General features: G+C 35.2%; 1 protein-coding gene across 1 annotated transcript in view; it reads right to left on the bottom strand.

The window, feature by feature from the left end:
• Positions 1 to 18,135, bottom strand: part of LOC123540563 (uncharacterized) — an 86,164-nt gene that overhangs the window by 56,299 nt on the left and 11,730 nt on the right. The window contains exons 2-5 of the mRNA XM_053525801.1: positions 11,726 to 12,022; positions 10,390 to 10,591; positions 9,162 to 9,335; positions 887 to 1,030 (exon numbers count right to left, since the gene is read on the bottom strand). Coding sequence (XP_053381776.1) covers positions 887 to 1,030; positions 9,162 to 9,335; positions 10,390 to 10,591; positions 11,726 to 11,800 — 595 coding nt within the window. The 5' untranslated portion in view covers positions 11,801 to 12,022. The remainder of the gene's footprint in view (positions 1 to 886; positions 1,031 to 9,161; positions 9,336 to 10,389; positions 10,592 to 11,725; positions 12,023 to 18,135) is intronic.

Genomic DNA, 18,135 nt, shown 5'->3' with positions numbered 1-18,135 from the left:
CTTCTTTCCTTATTACAATTCGCCGACCATCATTTTTAAAGATATTTCTTGTTAAGTATAAGTTTCATTCTTATAATTCCTGATTAAAAGACGGACGGACGAATGTATTTTAACACAAAAGGACGGACAAACAGGCAATAACATCAGGCTCATCAGTCTATCCATGAAACACACGTCCTAGTAACAAATATTTACATTCAACAAGCCTAGATATCGGAAAATTCATACTGAAATTTGAAAAATATAAACAATCCCTTCGATTTATGTGTGATTAAAAAAACCATTTATTTCACAAATGAGGTATTTGTAATGATGGACTAGCTTTCAGAAAACACCAACAGTTACAGGCACGAGTATTATTCAGTTGTAATAAAAATTTCAAAATCAACGTAAAAAAGCAACTCATGTGTTTTAAGTATAACTTTCATTCTACTAATAATACTATCATTATTATTAATAATAATAATAATAATAATAATATAGACGAGTAGACGTTATATAAAACAAATGGACGGACGGACAAACATTCAGACAGGCAATTAAGCTACAACTTTCGACTTGGCAAATAGATCTGCAAAATAACGATCAGTACTTTTGCATACCTTTGATGTCATAATCCTATGAATATATTGTGTACAATAAAACCAATACTTGAGTTGCCCTTCCGAAAGTTAAGACTGAGTGGGATTTATGAATATAACATTCGAACTCCACTCACATGGGTGATACTAACCCAAGTTTGAGTAAAGTGTGAGTTTGAGTGACGACTACGAATATAGCCCTTAAAAACTAGCAAACCTACTGTTGTCAATTATGAAGTACTCTGGAAAGATAGCAAGCCTACTGTTGTCAATTTTAAAGAACTCTGGAAAGATAGCAAACCTACTGTTGTCAATTTTAAAGTACTCTGGGAAGAACGAAGGATCGCTGGTAAAAGTGTATTCGACTGGACCTCCTCCGGTCTGCGAAGAACTGATTGTCTTCAATACTGTCTCCGCGTCTGTACCTAATGCATCCACTGTCAGCTCATCTGAAAATTAATGTATGATACACATGTATTTTGTATAACAGCCAAATTGAGAGTATAAAACTCTTCCATTTTCAGAATGCCAACTAGAGAGGATCTGAAATCATGCGTACACATTTCTTTAGGAAAAAGTAAAGTGTGAAGCTATTAGACTTCTAGAATGCCATACACCGGATTAGAACATAAATAATATAAGTATATATACTAATCTCCAATGATAACGTGATTCCCGCCGAAACGGGAGGACGAGTCCATTTGATAATAGCTGATAAAATAACAATTCTGATGACTGCACATTACTTGACAAGTAAGTATTAGTATTTATTTTGTTTCATTACTGCAATAGCAGTCGGGTAAATTGAGGATAAAAACTGAATATAAGCAAATCGTTTCGTGAGTTCGAATCCTCATTTTTCTCTTTTTTTTCCTATTCGTTTTCGGTTTGTTCCCATATTTTCCTTTCTTTCTTTGACGGTTTGTATTTGCATATATGTCTTTATATAACACAATGGGATACTTTGGTCAGTGATCTCCCTTCCATACTTTATTAAAGTATGTAGGTCCTATCATTTGGATTACTCTGTTGTTATCACTGTGTTATTTGTAACAGTATGATGTAAATGAAGCTAAGTTATTGATCATCATGACTGTTGATTTTAAAACGTCTTCAAGTATTTTCTATAAACATTCAAGTTTCTAATTTTGATATTCCAGACGTTTAATTTAACAAAAATGCAAAATATCTCATACCTTAGAAATATGATATCTCATTGGCAAAACAGCAAAGAAGTCAAAGGATTCCAAATGACGGGACCTACTTACAATTTTATCATCTTGAACATAATCCAGTAGCGGAGACAATTTGAAACTCACGAAAGTTCATTTTTTCTTAAGGCATGCATTTAATCAATATCATCTTTGATATGATGTTGATCCTTTCGGCTTTAGATAGTTTGTGTTGTCACAGAGCACATGAAGGAATCTAAATTTTTATGCAAAAGAAAAAAAAAGATGAAATAAAAATTGTCGATGATGAGTTTAGCCATACTGCAAAAGATCTATACATATGAAAAGTATGCTTTACCTCTGAGCTAATTTTTAATTGGCAGTGTTTCTTTTTTTTTTTTGACAGTTTCCTTCAATTTGATTGGCTTACATTTTTTTACAAGTGTGTAAAACAAATGTATTTGGATATCTTTGTTGCTGCATCCGATGTTGCGAGACTTTTTTCAGTTTTTATTTATACTGCCAGTACAGAGATTTGAAATTAATCAAAGCGCTGAAAGCACTGAAGGACGGTTGTCCTGGACAGTGGCAAACCAAACCGAGCAAACCTGAACATTTGCGTTATACATGTAAATGCTCAAAAGTCACACTAGAGCTCACTTTAACAATTACATAAATAACAGTAGGGGTCTAGGTTTCTATTGTTCCTAGTGGGGCAAAAGTGACAGGTACAGGCTTCATCACTAGACACCATTGCCACAAAGAAAGTTAAGAGAAAGACTGTACAGTTGTACTCTGTAATAAAGGTTTCACTAGGAGGCTTGTATATATATTCTTTATATAGACTAAATTATCCGCTTCTACAGCAAACTCGTTTCAAAAGTGGTTATAAAAGAAAGGAAAGGACATTGTACATTCTGTAAACTTTAATTTAGTAATAAAACAATGTTAGACTAGTTTAAAGTGTTCTAAAATGAAATAGGATTTTCTGTATGAAATCATTTACAAAAAAATAGTTTTATGCACTACACATCTGGGCTAACATTCTTAAAGCATCTTTGTTTTTTAATTAATTGTTTCCTAACTTTGTTTCCTTTCAATTGAGAGAAACTTTAATCACCTGTTTAGTAGTGTAATATACATGTTTTACATGCTGTTCAATTTTTAGTTGAAACAACTCTTTCTTTCTATGATTTTTTTTTTGGTGTTGTTTGATTTTTTTTTCTCTCAAAACGGAAAGCTAATAATTGTATATCCTTAGGACACCGAGCACACTTTTATGCAATCTCGCAAGGCTATACGCATATGACACGCCAATTGTCCAATAATAACGTGAACCAGGTTCACGGGCGAAAAACTAGGATTAACAATCGGTAAACTAGGTTTTTCGAACATAAAACCAGGTTTTTCGAATACTAACCTATATTTTCGAACGAAAACATAAGATAAAGGGTGTAAACCATAGCTTATGCCTGTGAACCCAGGTTAAAGTTTGATGAACTTAATTCGATTGAACTATGAAATTCGGTCGTTATTCTAAGTTCACTAGCTGTAACGACAGATACGTATTAGACCTCCCTGCTCATAGTAAGGGGGCAGTAGGACCCCGCTGACAAAATAAACTGGATCCGCGCATGTCTTAAGCGTAACATATTTTTTTCATAAAAGGGCCGGGCAACGAGTAAAACCTACATTTTGCATTTTTAAGGTCACTGATTTTTAACTATACAATAACATCTCTGATAGACGGAGGATTGGAGATTAGCACTGGTCTTTCCCATGTATAATGTTTCAGTAAACCGTCTTTCTGTGAAAATAGCCGAAATATTGTTGAAATCTAAAAGTAATCCAAAAGAACATAATAAAACAAGAAAATATGTTGCAGGCTATCGTTGATTAATCTGGGGAACATGATAGATCCATCATTGGTTGGGGGGGGGGGGGGGGGGGGGGGGAGGGGCACCAGTTTAAAACAAAAGCGTCACCGGAGACGTGCGGTAGGTACGGGGTTCCTTTGTCCGTATTCGTGGGAAAGTTTTTTATATACAGGTATGAAATGTTGGCCTGTGGTGCATTTTTGTCTATTTTTAGGTACGTACTAGAGGGGCACTCCCCTTACTTTAGGTGGTTAGGGTCTTTTCTCATTGACAATTTTGAAATACAAGTATGGAATGCTGGACTTTAATTGATTTTTTTGTTCAAAATTTCGGTGTATGGGAGGGGTTATCCCTGTCATTTTTGAGGGCTCAGGGTCTCTCCCCTGGGAAGTTTGAAAAACAGGTATAAAATGGTTGCCTCTGGTGCACTTTTTTTCTTCATTTTAAGGTACTGGAGGGGTACCCCCCCCCCCTCCCATTTTAAGGGGTCAATGGTTCTTCCCCCTGGGAAATTTGGAAATATAAGTATAAAATGTTCGCCTCTGGGGCGTTCTGGGTCTACATTTTGAGAAAATATGATTTCCAAAATAGTTGGGTGCAATTTTGATGAGAATAAGTCACTAGTAAGCCAACAAGGTTGGGGTTTGGGGTGGGGGGAATCGGCTCGGGAAACAATCCAGGCCTGTTATACAACTGGATGTTCAACTACGCGACACGAAGACTGTGTGTTGTACCAGCTGTAGAAAACGAAGATTTTCTATTAATCAGCCATGGGTTCTATTTCTTTGTTTGGAGGTTAACATTTAGAGTCATAAGGTAACTATCAAGCTTCAATGGCGGAGAAAGATCCTATGTGGCCCTCCGTACATTCTTTCAGGTAAAGCGGGAATTTTGATATTATTTCACATTTAATCTCTTAAAATTGTTTGGTTTAGTCTCATTATCCTACTTTTCCGCCTACCCACACATAACCCCCTCTCTCTCCCCCCGCCCCCCCCCCCCTCCCCCACTTCAAAAATGTAAATATTTATATTTTCTATTAATTGTCTTGGTGCTGTGTGTTTGTGTCTTAGATTTCTGTGTCGTTATTCACCCCGTTCCCCACTCATACCTAACCCCCACAAACATACAACACTATGACCAAATCGTATTTAGTTAGAAGAAACCTCAGAATACTTCTGTCCTAGAACACTGGCCCTATTACAAAATAATTTTACAAATATTTTTCTTGCGTGACTGTTCAAGCAAGGTGTGGAACTCAGGTGAGCGGACTAGGGCCAACAAGGCCCTCTTGTTGCTATACGTAACAACTCTTATCATTAAGATAATTATTTGTATTACATAAACCTATTAATTTTTCTTCCCTCAAAAAAGTAAATATACACAAGGAATTGATAATCATAGTGTCAAATAGGCAGTGCGACATTTAGCGTTGGTGTTGCGACATATAACGGTGGGCAAATTTTTGCGACATTTAACGTTAAAGGTGCGACATTTAGCGGCAGAGATTTTGCGACATTTAGCCGTGGATGCGACATTTACCGTCAACCTTGCGACATTTAACGGTGGTTGCGACATTTAGCGGCGTTGCGGCATTTAACGTTGCCACAGACACCAAAACAAACCCGTTTTCGAATCAAGATTATTGTGACAATATTTGCAAAATTCATATTAAATTCATTAGAAATAAAAATAAAACTGGTGAAATTAAAAAAAATTAATATGTTTTCAGTGGGGTAGTTCTTCAAACCTTTGGCATGTAAAGCGAGCGCGCTACCACCAAGCTACAGCCCTGCACGTTTATGAAACTAAATAAATATGTATATATCTATACATAATTGATTTCAGTTCCGGCAGTATACGTTGAAAATCAAGATAAATCAAAGAAATATAAAATACAGTTATATACAGCCATATGAAAATCCGCTATTTTTTTAGTAAGCGCTTTTCGATATGTTCAAGTCTTAAGATGAACCTTGTGTTTCTTTTCGGCAAGGTTCATAGTGAGTTAAGACTGTTCGAGTCAACCATTATTGCGCGTTTAAAGTAATCCTTGCATTCTCTTGAGGTAAGGTTTACCAAAGTCATGCATACTTTTATTTTATTATTATACAAGAAGTACATCGGTACGAAGTGACAGACAGTATTGTTTCGCGTGCTTTTAACATTCAATGAATGTGCACATTGTATCCTGTATATAGTACCTCATATTGTACAATAGCTAAAAAGATTATCTTTGAGGGAATATTATTTATAAAGTTCTACATTTCTGTCTTTGATACTCAGGGCAGGTCACACTGCAAATAATATTGACTGAATCTTAACTGAATGATAATTCTTTTGTTTTGTTCACTCTCGCATTGCTATGCATGTTTAGTATATTTTAGTTCTTATAACGATGAACTGTACATGTTCAAGTTATATCAATAAATTACTGTTCTGTTCTGTTTTGTAAGTATATCGTGCACTGCTTTTTTTAATTATAAAACACTCATTTACATTGTTATTCACAGTTCAAAAGAATAAGCAGGTCGCTATAATCATCCGTAATTGGCGTAAACTGCAAGCGGCTTTTGAATGAATTTGACTCCGATTCAAACAAACATAATACTGTTAAAGTATAGAACTAGTTTATTTCAACGGGTTTTCGAAATCACAGGAGTAATAAAAAACTAGAAATGTGTCCGTCCATGGGACACAGATACCCCCACTACATGAGAAAGGACACAATTTTTTTCCTAGGTCAGGGGCCATAAGTCCTACAAAACTGAATGGAGCCGGACGCGAAACCCCAGGTGCACAACCGCAAATGCTGACCAACATTCCTTTTAACTTTGGTGACTCTAGGTCAAATACTTTTGGAGCTACGCGCGACACAACATAAAAATGACCAATTTTTAACTAAGTCAGGGGCCATAACTCCTACATAACTGAATGAATCCGGACGCGAAACACCAGGTGCACAACTGCATATGCTGACCAACATTCCTGTAAACGTTGGTGACTCAGGTCAAATACTTTTGGAGCTATGCGCGACACAACATTAGAATGACCAATTTTTTACTAAGTCAGGGGCCATAACTACTACATAACTGAATTAATCCGGACGCAAAACCCCAAGTGCACAACTACACATGCTGACCAACATTCCTGTAATGTTTTATGACTCTAGGTCAAATACTTTTGGAGCTTAAAATGACCAAGTTTTACAAAGTCAGTGGCCATAACTCCTATACGACTGAATTAATCCGGACGCGAAACCCCAGGTGCACACAACATATGCTGACCAACATTCCTGTAAAGTGTTGTGACTCTACGTCAAATACTTTTGGAGCTACGCGCGACACTACATTCTCGGAAGGACGGACAGACGGACGGACGGAAGGACGGACGGACTGACAAGGGCAAATCTATATGCCCCCACCCCAAAAAGTGGGGGCATAAAAATCGAAAGATTTTCCCCGTATGTATATTATTGGAGGGGGGAGAAGCATTTGTACAGGCCGGTATGTCTTCGACAACAATATGGCGTCTTCCTCGGCAATGAAGCGAAGAAGGGGGTCATGTGACCCGTCATGTGGTCAGTTTTGGCGCGATCTTTTTGCATTAGAGCAATACTGGGCTATTGACCTTTGGAAATTTATATAGATACACCACTTCGATATCTAACGTTTTCTCGGAGAATACGGAAATGCATCACAATGCATATTCCTACGACCAAAATCAATAAATAAAAGGACAACTTTTAATACAGCTGTTTTTTTACAATATTTTGGTAGCTCTATATCACTCTTGATATTATTAAATAGATCTAATTTTGCAGACTCGCATTTTTTCAAGGTGACTCATGAAGGGAACTATTTTATTTCAACGGAGTTTTACTAGATCTTGAAGTGATTAAAAAATATCGTCTATGTACATTTTTGTGTAGGGGTAAAGAAGGTGTGTTGGGGGGGGGGGGGGGGGTGCACTAGCCGGTTTGTCTTCGACAACCGTCCAAAAATGATTGACTTGAAAACAATGACTCTAAGAAGAAACAAAAATAATAAATGTCATGTTTTTATTTTTACACACTTGTAAAACCCGAAACCTCGTACACATATCTACGATAACGACCTTTTTCAGATATGTGTACTTCGGTTTCGGGTTTTACAAGTGTGTAAAACAAAGCAAAACAAGCAAATTCGATGAATTGGAATCCCCCGCCGAAAGGGTCAGAGTTGAGGAACGGCAAAAAAATATATCCAGCAAAAAGTTAAGAATGTTACCAAGAAGCAAATAATTTCATTAGTCAAAATCAAATTAAAAGAAAATGAATGGTTTGTTTGGGTGGGGCTGGGGGGGGGGGGGGGGGGGGGGGGGGAGGATACAACAGTTTACATGTTGATTATAAATATTGATAGAAAATGAAAAATGAAAAAAAAAAAATGGTGTGGGGGTGGGGGGGACCAAGGTAAGGTGGTGACCAGGTGTAGGTACACAAACATCACATGTTTTAATAAATGTTCATGGAAAAGAATGAAAGAAGTTTAATGAAATTCTTCAATTGGTTGGTTTGTTATGTACAGATCTGTGGTTTTTAAACAATTAAAGGGCAATAACTATATGGAAAATTGACCAATCGAAAAAAACCTTGAAGGGCATCGTCGCAGTATCTTGGTTCATGTCTGTTTCAAGTTTGATGACATTTTACCTGCTAGTTACTGAGAAATGGCTGCAGACGGGACATTTTTCATTAATCAAGGGCAATAACTCTGACGGAAATTGACCTATCAAAAAAAAAAAACTTGACGGGCATCAGCACAGTATCTTGGTTCATGTCTATTTCAAATTGATGAAATTCTACCTGTTAGTTACTGAGAAATAGCTGCAGACGGACATTTTTTATTAAATCAAGGGCAATAACTCTGAGGGAAATTGACCAATCAAAAAAAAAACTTGACGGGCATCATCGCAGTATGTTGGTTCATGTTTATTTCAAGTTTCATGAAATTCTACCAAGTAGTTACTGAGAAATGGCTGCGGACGGACGGACGGACGGACGGACTGACTGACGGACTGACGGACGGACAACGCCATTTCAATACCCCCCTCCCGATTTCATCGGCGGGGATAAATATGACATCCATTCCTTTATTAAAACTAGAAATTTCTAGATTTTAACATGTTAGAAAAATGTTGAATTCCCTATGTTCCATTTTAATCTATCAATAGTTAAGTCTGTAAATATAAACTTATCGCTGGGGCGGAGTACATGCTGAGAAATCTGACATGTTTCCTAAGAAGCTCCCCGAGAAGCTCACGGAATAGTAAGATATATACGTCTCCTATGATCTTTTTATCAAATTAGACACATAGTTTGATAAAATAAAAATAAAAATAGAAAATAATTTTAAAAAAGACAATAAACAAAAAGAAAACAAATAAAATATAACAAAAAGTAATAAACAAAAACAAAAAATAATAATAAATAAATAAATAAATAAATAAAAATAAAAACGGCGGAGCGGTACTGTTACTGCTGTACTTACTTGCGGCACCCTCAACATTGTTTATTGTTAGTAGAGCATTATCCTGAACTTTAACATTGACCTTGTTATTCCCCGTGCTAGTTTCACTGTTCGAGTCTATACAAGTTATACTGACAGCATATGTGTCTATAACGGTATCATCATATGTAGCTGAGTTTGACCAGAGCTCATAATCTGCAATGTATTAAATAGCACAACAAATATTTAACGAGAACGATCAAATTCGAGAAAGATCATTAAAATATAGGATTTTGAAATGATAAAGAAGATATTTTTACTCTTACTCGCTCCCCACGTAGAAGAGTAGGTACAATGAGAGAAACTCGTTTCAGGCAAAGATTTTTATTAAGATACATAACATTCTACTCCTACCTGACATAAAGTTCTGTTTCCAACAACAAAAAAGGGAGGTCACAAATTGTCATAAATTCATTTAAATAAGAGTTTTCGCCTAAATTTCTAATCAGACCAGTAACATTAAATTGCACTGTAGTGTATTCTTCAATGAAAATCGCAGGTTTGAATCAAAACAACCTGCGTATATCTGCTTAGGCGTAAAAATTGTTTGTTTCCGGTATCCCGGCCAACCCAAATATTTGGCCCGACCCTAAATGTTTTTATGGCCTTGGAAAACTTTTTTTCAACTTTTTAATAAAAACTTGCAAAACTGCACTTTTTATGCTTTAATCTTGGTCAGTGATGTTGGAAATCAACTTACTAACGCTCTAAAGGCAAAACCCCCTTATTTGTATTCAGTTTTTAACACAAAAATGATTTCCGAAGTATCACCTATTCTAATTTTTCTAGCATGTTACCGGCAACAAAGAATGTTTTTAGGCCTTATTAACATTGATACCAGGTGTTAACAGATGAGCTTTCGCAAAGGTCAAGTCAGCCTGTTAAATTTCGTGTCGTAGCACAACTTTAAAAACTATTGAATGTTTTGACTTGAAACTAACATTAATCCCCAAGCCACCCAAACTCCTACACAACCCTTCTCCCTCGTCCCTACAAAAATAAGTTTAAAATTTAGTTTCTTGGGCCTAATTTTTTTCTATCACCGCCTCCACACAAAACCCCTAGCTGTCCCAACTCCCATTCACCTCAAAAAAATTACCTCTTTGCCTGATCTACAACTTTGGACGTACATTGCCCCGCTTTGCGTAACTCTTGCTTAAAATTTCTTAGCGTGCGATCTTACAGGTAGTAATTATGACGAAATACTTACGTCCTGACTGTGTGTTCCTTTTAATAATATATTCATTGTCGTTGTCCGTCACTGCAGCTCCAGCAAGTTCTCCGTCAATGGTGATCGAACAAGTAAATGAGTCAGAATCAGGGTCAGATGCTGTGAAAGTGTACAAAAGTCTTGTCCCTGTCTCCAGTTCTCCAACGTATATATCGGTGGGCAAGCCGCTTAAAATGGGCCTCTAAAAGAGATATTCTTTATATGAAACATATTAAAACAAAACAAAACAAAACAAACAAAAAACTATTACGGACCTGGATGCAATGCACATGTCAATTTTTCATAAACACTTTACTAATACTAATTCTATTCAAAATGACTTTTTTGGCATTTTTTATGAGAAAAAATGATAAGTGTAATATATTCAAGTGTATATAGCTCACGGACCCATACTGTATCCTAGATACGTTACTGCCATCTGTGGGGTTAAGTATAACTATCTATTTTTATGCTTGACTGGAGACGAATTGTGGCAATATCCTGTTGCGCATTCGTTGTATAAAGACTGGTGTCAGCAGCAATGTATAGTAAAACATATTACAAATTGTATTGCAACTTTTACACTACAAAATGACTTTTCTAGAAAAAAAGAAACAAAAATCACAAGACTGTTCATCTGTTCTTATGTGCACGAACTTGCACAGTATTTGAAAGTGCATTAAAGCGCGTGAATAACCTTGTTTGCTAACTTTTTTTTTTAAATATTCCCCGATCCTGTAAGAAAGAGCAGTTTTAAGCCATAACAGGTATAACAAATATATCAGGAACGAAGACATGTTTGTTTTTGCTAAACATTTAGTTCATATATCCACTTGTTACCTTACTATTTTTTTTAGAACTGGCTTTATCTGGTCATAGAAAACATTTGAATTGAGTTCACTTGAGAGGATGTTTGTTTTGTCTAATCCGTCATTTTACTTCATCGAGTGAACATCGAAATAGAATTCTCGTGAGTGGTGAAAAAATCATAAAAATGCTATTTTCTATGATCACAAGGTGCATACTATTCAGCTGATACAAAAAACAAACAAACAAAATAAAATAAAATAAAATGTTTTTGTTTTTATTTCATGTTTTTCCGGGGTAAAAAGCCAACACAACTATTGTCTAAAAATAATATTAGAAAAAAAACAATAACATAAAAATGCATTTCGAAAAGTGTTCCAGTTATAATAAACTGTTTCAGTAGAAATTCAGGAAATCAAGTTTAATTTATAAAGTGTATTAACAAGCGTTAATTTTTTATAGCATATATTTAATGGTTGAGCTACCAGTCCGGGAACTTGATGACTGTCTCTCTGTTCTAGATACATACCGTGGCTACTGCCGGCTTGAAAGATTGAAATAACGTAGCAACCACCAATGACCAACGGACAATTGATAGTGCCATGACTCTCTTCCCTGACTGTATCACTTGGTTCCAACAAACTATCGTCTTAAAGACTCATTCATATGGTCGTTTGATGACGATTTGAATATCAAGTTCAGCTGTTCCTAGTCTTATATCAGTACTATCCGATGAATGCCACTTTATCTGGCTGTTAAAATGCTGTATTTGAAACACCGATTGATATTACAATGTCTGTCAAGATCTTCGGTAATTCTTCTTTTTCTGAACAGATAAAGATGCAGTAAAAAATTAAAACAGGACACAAATTGTCTTATCTAACAATAAAGCAAAACAACAGCTATAGTTTTGCGATACGAGCTATGTAAAGACAGGAGTAATATCCTTAGCATGTAATAACAACATAAAAAATTGAAATCACTGGTGTCATTTACCTTTTATAATGAAAATGCCTTGAATGATATTATCCTTCATTGATAAGACACCAAGACCACTCAGGAAAACACCTGGTTTTTAAAGGAGAAATCCTGTACCCGTTACAAGTGTCTAGCTGCCCTCGGGATAATGATTTTACGGGATTTTTAAATAAGACATTTCATGTACTTAATACTCTCAGCTTTAAACTGTTAGAATTTATCGATATAACTCAATATCACAAATAAACATTGATGGAATAGTTTCATTTATGACGTATAAAACTGATCCGATATATAAGTAAAATATCACTCCAGAATATCTATAATACAGAACTTTCAAAAGCACCTAATTCATATTCTGGTGAATCAACACATTTTCTTAACAAAATCGTATAAATAACCAAAAACATTTTGCGTCAAAGTTCTCGTTTGTATGTTTTCAGAGCTCCCTTAAAGCTGTATACCTAAACCCGTATCCTTAATTAGCATAATTTTTCACGATTGAATTCGAACGCAATTAAGGTGTGTCTCTGAATAGAGCTCCATAGAAAGTGAATAACGACACCGCTCTATGCTATTCATAATCGTGCAAAATTGCAAAAAGAATAAAAAAAACAAAAATAAACGGTTTTGGCCACCGTTACTTAAGACAACAATTCTCCGCTATACCCAGAAACGCGGAGAACCACTATTACCTAACACATTCAAGTGTGAAGAACAATTACCTCACTTTATCAAGATGTAATAATCGAAACCTCTAAAGTTTTTTCGATATTTATAAGCAATGTCTTTTCATGTGAATAGGGCATTACTACCGATGTTGAAAAAAGCACATAAGTGCAAATGCATCAGACGAGATTGATGCCAGTATAAATGATTATTAATTCAGTAAGTTACATGTTTGTCAGTGTACAGATGCTTGTTATTTAAGCAGACAAGATCGTCTTGAATTCAATTATAACTGTGTAAAATGATAACCAGTTGCATTCACACACGAGTGTTTCACTTTTGACTGAAACCAACCAGTGGGACAGGAGCCCATATGTGTACTCTTCCAGTCACAAACACTTGTTCAGTGCAATTCTTTGTCATTAATGTAAACACTTCTGTACAGTTTGGCGAGAGACTTCCGTTTTTGTAGAATTTCTATCAGAAATGGTAAAATCTTGTACAAAACGACCCCTGAGCACGTTTGCATCAAAATGTAAGTCCGACACTGTCAAGCAAAAACTTTTTCTCCGTAATCGGTGAATTTTCATTGCAAGCATACAAAATGGTCGACCAAAAATGATTCCAACGCAGTGTGCGGTGGGTAAAACTGCAACGCATTACGGTGGATCTTGTTTCTTTAATGTTCGCTATTGACTTTGGAGTAAACAGCATTTTTCCCAGAGTTTTGATTGGGTAGGGCCATGAAATCACTTTGACATTAGATAGCAACAGAAACTGGAAGTTTAGAATAAATATGACATTGATTTGCACGTAAATACATAATATCAAGTGACAATATAAATTTTCTGATTTGACCACATGCTTCTTCTGCATCGTAAACCAACTTGACTAAAGTACAATATAATTACTAATACGTAGCATACCTTAACAAAATGCCATTGAGCAGCTGTGTTACTGGAGTTAAGACTTTTTACAAGTAGGCTAATTTACCTCTTCAACAATATCCTTTTACTTTTAGACGTTTACCACAGAATCTCAAGAAAAAAGTTTAGATTTTTTACTTAGTGACAAGATGAGATTATTTGATTGCCCTTCGTCCGTCGTCCGTCAGTCGTCTGTCCGTCCGTCGTCCGTCCACAATTTCTTTTGAAAACGATAGAGACCTCATTTTTCAACAAATTTTAGTCCCTGAATGGGCAAAAATGTTCACCTTATGAACATGATAGCAGTGACATTTTACTTTCGACTTTTACCACACGTACACACAAATTAAGTCACAATAAGATCTCGGTTACTATCGAAAACCAGCTAGATTCCATCATATATTCAAGAGATACTACCCCTGAAAGGGGCAAATTTTCTATTCTAGCCCTCTCCGTCATATAAGATTTCATTTATGCTTGGATTTGATACAAACTTGCATATGTGTGCCCAATCACATGATCGCGCTACGTCATTTTGAGCCCGAAAGTGAAAGTGGAAACGTAAACAAAAACTATAAATCAGGGCGTAAGTTTTATTATTCAATATATTGTGTTAATATCAGGTACATCATTCGAAACCTATTTGAAAGTGCTACCCACGGTACTACAATAGTCCCACCAAAACCGTCTTGTTTTAACGCTATTCTGTTCAACCACTTTTGACAGTATGCGCTCAATGTGCAAGTCAATTGAACAAGAATAGCATTAAAACGAAAAGCTCTTGGTGGGGAAATCATAGTACCGGGGATAGCACTTTCAAATAGGTTTTGAATCATATGCATGAAATTAACACAATATATAGATTAAAAAACTTACGCCCTGATTTTCAATTTTTGTTTACCTTTCTACTTTCACTTTCGACCTCAAAATGATGTAGCGCGATCACGTGATTTGGTACACTGTGCATGGAATTGTTATCTTAATAATCTCTAGGTCACGTTCGAAACATTGTCATGTGGGGTCAGAAACTAGGTCATCAGGTCAAATCAAAGGAAAAGCCTGTTAGCATCATACGCCACATTCATGGCCTTATCTTTAGTAATGTTTATCTTGATGATTCTAAGGCTAAGTTTAACATTGAAAGATAAACGGAGAAACAGAGTACAAGCAGCTTACAACAGACAAGCAGAAAGAAATGTTACAATAAATGGAAGACAAAAGCTTCATTCTCCTCTGAAAACTGTCACAGCGTCAATCAAACATATTAAGAGACCTTTAACTCCTTGTTCTAGTGCCAAGATGACGACAAGGAATCAACTAATTTCAGCTATTCTTATTATAACAACTGAAGAGAAATAACAGCTGGGAACATACTTAAATATGCTAAAACATGATTAAAAACGTATAAAAATGACAAATGGTTGCAGCATGTGCAGTGTGTTGGAGAAAACTCCCCTGCCCCCACCCCAATGCGAACCCGACTTCGATATAATGTGGCCAAAACAAAAAAAGGGACAGCAGAAACCCTGTCAGTTTGTACACTAGATAAGTTGGTCTGTTTTATGATGTAAAAGTCGCATATGGTAAGCATTTCATCAAACAATCGATATTGTCAGTTGATATTTTGTATATAATAAGGGAAAAGGAAAATGAAGAAAAGCTTCATGCTTTAATATCATTAATCATAATTGAGGTGTATTTAGTACGAAAGAACATAGCGTTATTATTTGGCAGTTGATTAAGTAAATAATTATGGTTAGAATAAGCTTTCGTGGTGCATCCACGAACGGAAGTGCAAATCAACAGTATATTATTAGTAAACATGATGTCAAAGTGATTCATGGACCTACCCCAATCAAAATCGAAGGAAAATGTTGTTAACTTAAGTTAAAAGTTCATAAAGAACATGAAAGAAACAAGATCAACCGTAATGCGTTGCAATTGTACCCACCGCACACTGCGTTGGAATAATTTTTGGTCGATTTTGTCATATGCCTGGAATGAAAATTTACCTATTACGCAGAAATTGTTTTTGCTTGACAGGGCCGTACTAACGATTTGCTGCAAACGTGCTCAGGGGTCGTTTTGTACAAGATTTAACCATTTTTAATGGCAATTCTACAAAAACGGCAGTCCCTCGTCAAACTGTACAGAAGTGTTTACATTAATGACAAAGAATTGCACTGAACAAGCGTTTCTGGTTGGAAGAGTACACGTGGGCTCCTGTCTCACTGGTTGTTTTCAGTCAAACGTGAAAAGGTCATTAGAAAACGTACGGTTGACAGCATAAAAGTTGTCAGTCGGCCATATTTCTCCACCGCTTCTGCGACGAATCCTCCACCGACGCGGCGTTGGAACCATCGCTTCTGCGAAAGCTATGGCCAGTGTAATCATGTACTGAATTCATATATATTCAAACATCGCGGGAGGTTACAATTGTATAATGTATATTTACCAATTAACACAACGTGTCATTGTTAAAAATCAAAGTTTATTTATTATAATCTTTTGATCCTAGCGTGAAATCTCGGCTAACAACAACAGACACGATGATAATTGTTGTAAGCTCAAATTTATTTCAGATTTTCTTATATAAAACATTATACAATTGGATATAGATAGTTGTCTCGACAGCTGTTTGAAGTATATAATTATGTTATAGATATTTGTTAATCGGAAAAGTAATAATTATTGGAAGCTAATATATACAATTGTACATTTTATTCAATTCAATGATACAATTACTCTGTTATTTAACTGAATGGTTTGCTAACATAGATATATCCGTAACAGTCAACTAGTTTACAAGTTTACTAGTTTATTTCATTTTCATCCAAAAGGTTTTAGACCCATGTGGCATAATCAACAAGATAGACCAATATAACGACAAATCTTCAAATAATATCATCATAAAACAAGTATATATCTAATTCGACATGATTTCAAGTCAATTACTACACAAAAGGTTACATTTATTGTACCATACATTTGACAGAGAGCATGCATGTATAAAATTCAATATGTATTATTTGAATAATTTTGTGTTCTTTCTATGCTATTATAACATCTTCATTTTCTTTTTTAATGTTATTTTTAGACGTTATAACTTATACGAGTAAGCCCAAATTTATGTACGAATCCTGAACCGAAAATTCGAAATAATAAGATCCGATCTATAGAGCTTTAAAGAAAAAGTATATAGTCAACTGACTTCAGAAAATTGCTACAAAGAATAAAATATAGCAAGACTACGTTACAAAACACATGTAAATCAACAAAATTCTGATAAATTTATGCTTTTGGGGGTTTTTTTTATAACTGCATTGGTGTAGTCTTTAAAGACAGTTTTATACATGATAAAATTAAAGACAGTTTATTACATGATTAAATTTATACCAAACACATTATAGAGTAAGAATGTAATGATGTTGCCCGGAATTATTTGCAAAGCGCAAAATTGAGTACAATGCGTAAGAGTAAACTAACCAAACACGTTGTTGAAACATCCATGAAATACATAACACACTTATAAAACACCCGATATCTGAGACTTAGCTTTAGTTCTAAATTATGTAACTTGTTGAACAACTTTTTTATTATTTCTAAAATCAATCAAGTTTCAAGTCAAAACTCACTAAGGTAACAGTTTGTTTACACGCTCAGTGGTTAAAGCTTTAAAATCAGGATAAAGCATGTAGGCACTTTAAGTAGATACTGTGTTTTGATGTCTTTATTTAAACTGTTGCCAAGAATTCAATTGATCTGAATAGAAGCTTGTACTGCTGTCGTACTTGTACGAAACTGTTACGTGTGAATATTAAAACTTAAGTTAGGAAATGTGTATGAAATTTAGTCTGATAAATATAATATTTGCTTTATTTCTTCATTATCTTTGTGTCAGTCTTCTCTGCTGATATTCCAATGAAGTCTTTGGCTGGATTTTGAAGCTAAAAAGAACCGTAATTGCTACATAACATCTAATAGAACTATTCTTTTACTTGATTATATTTTGTTACACATTTCATAAATATGCGCTTAAGAGTATAATATCACTAAACATATTTTAATGTAATGCTTATGACTAACACTTGATTACATAATCTTAAATAAATCCATGAAAAGAAAAGTTTGCCTAAAAAGGATCATCTTGAGAGAAGCTGTTCTTTTTTATTTCATGTTGATTGATACAAACATCTCCTGACAGAGGCTGATATGACAAAATTTTATTATTCCTGTCATATATAGATGCACCTGTGAGTATTTCACGATTTGGCTTATTTGCATGAACATTCACCTGATGAACAGTTATTTCAAAGAGAAAAAAGATGCAGAAAAGCCATTTATATAAAACAAAATAATTCTGCTT

The sequence above is a fragment of the Mercenaria mercenaria genome, chromosome 16, assembly GCF_021730395.1.
Source record: "Mercenaria mercenaria strain notata chromosome 16, MADL_Memer_1, whole genome shotgun sequence".
In the NCBI taxonomy this organism is placed as follows: Eukaryota; Metazoa; Mollusca; class Bivalvia; order Venerida; family Veneridae; genus Mercenaria; species Mercenaria mercenaria.
Note: the sequence above shows the minus strand (reverse complement) of the source record. Positions and strands in the feature narration are given on the sequence as shown.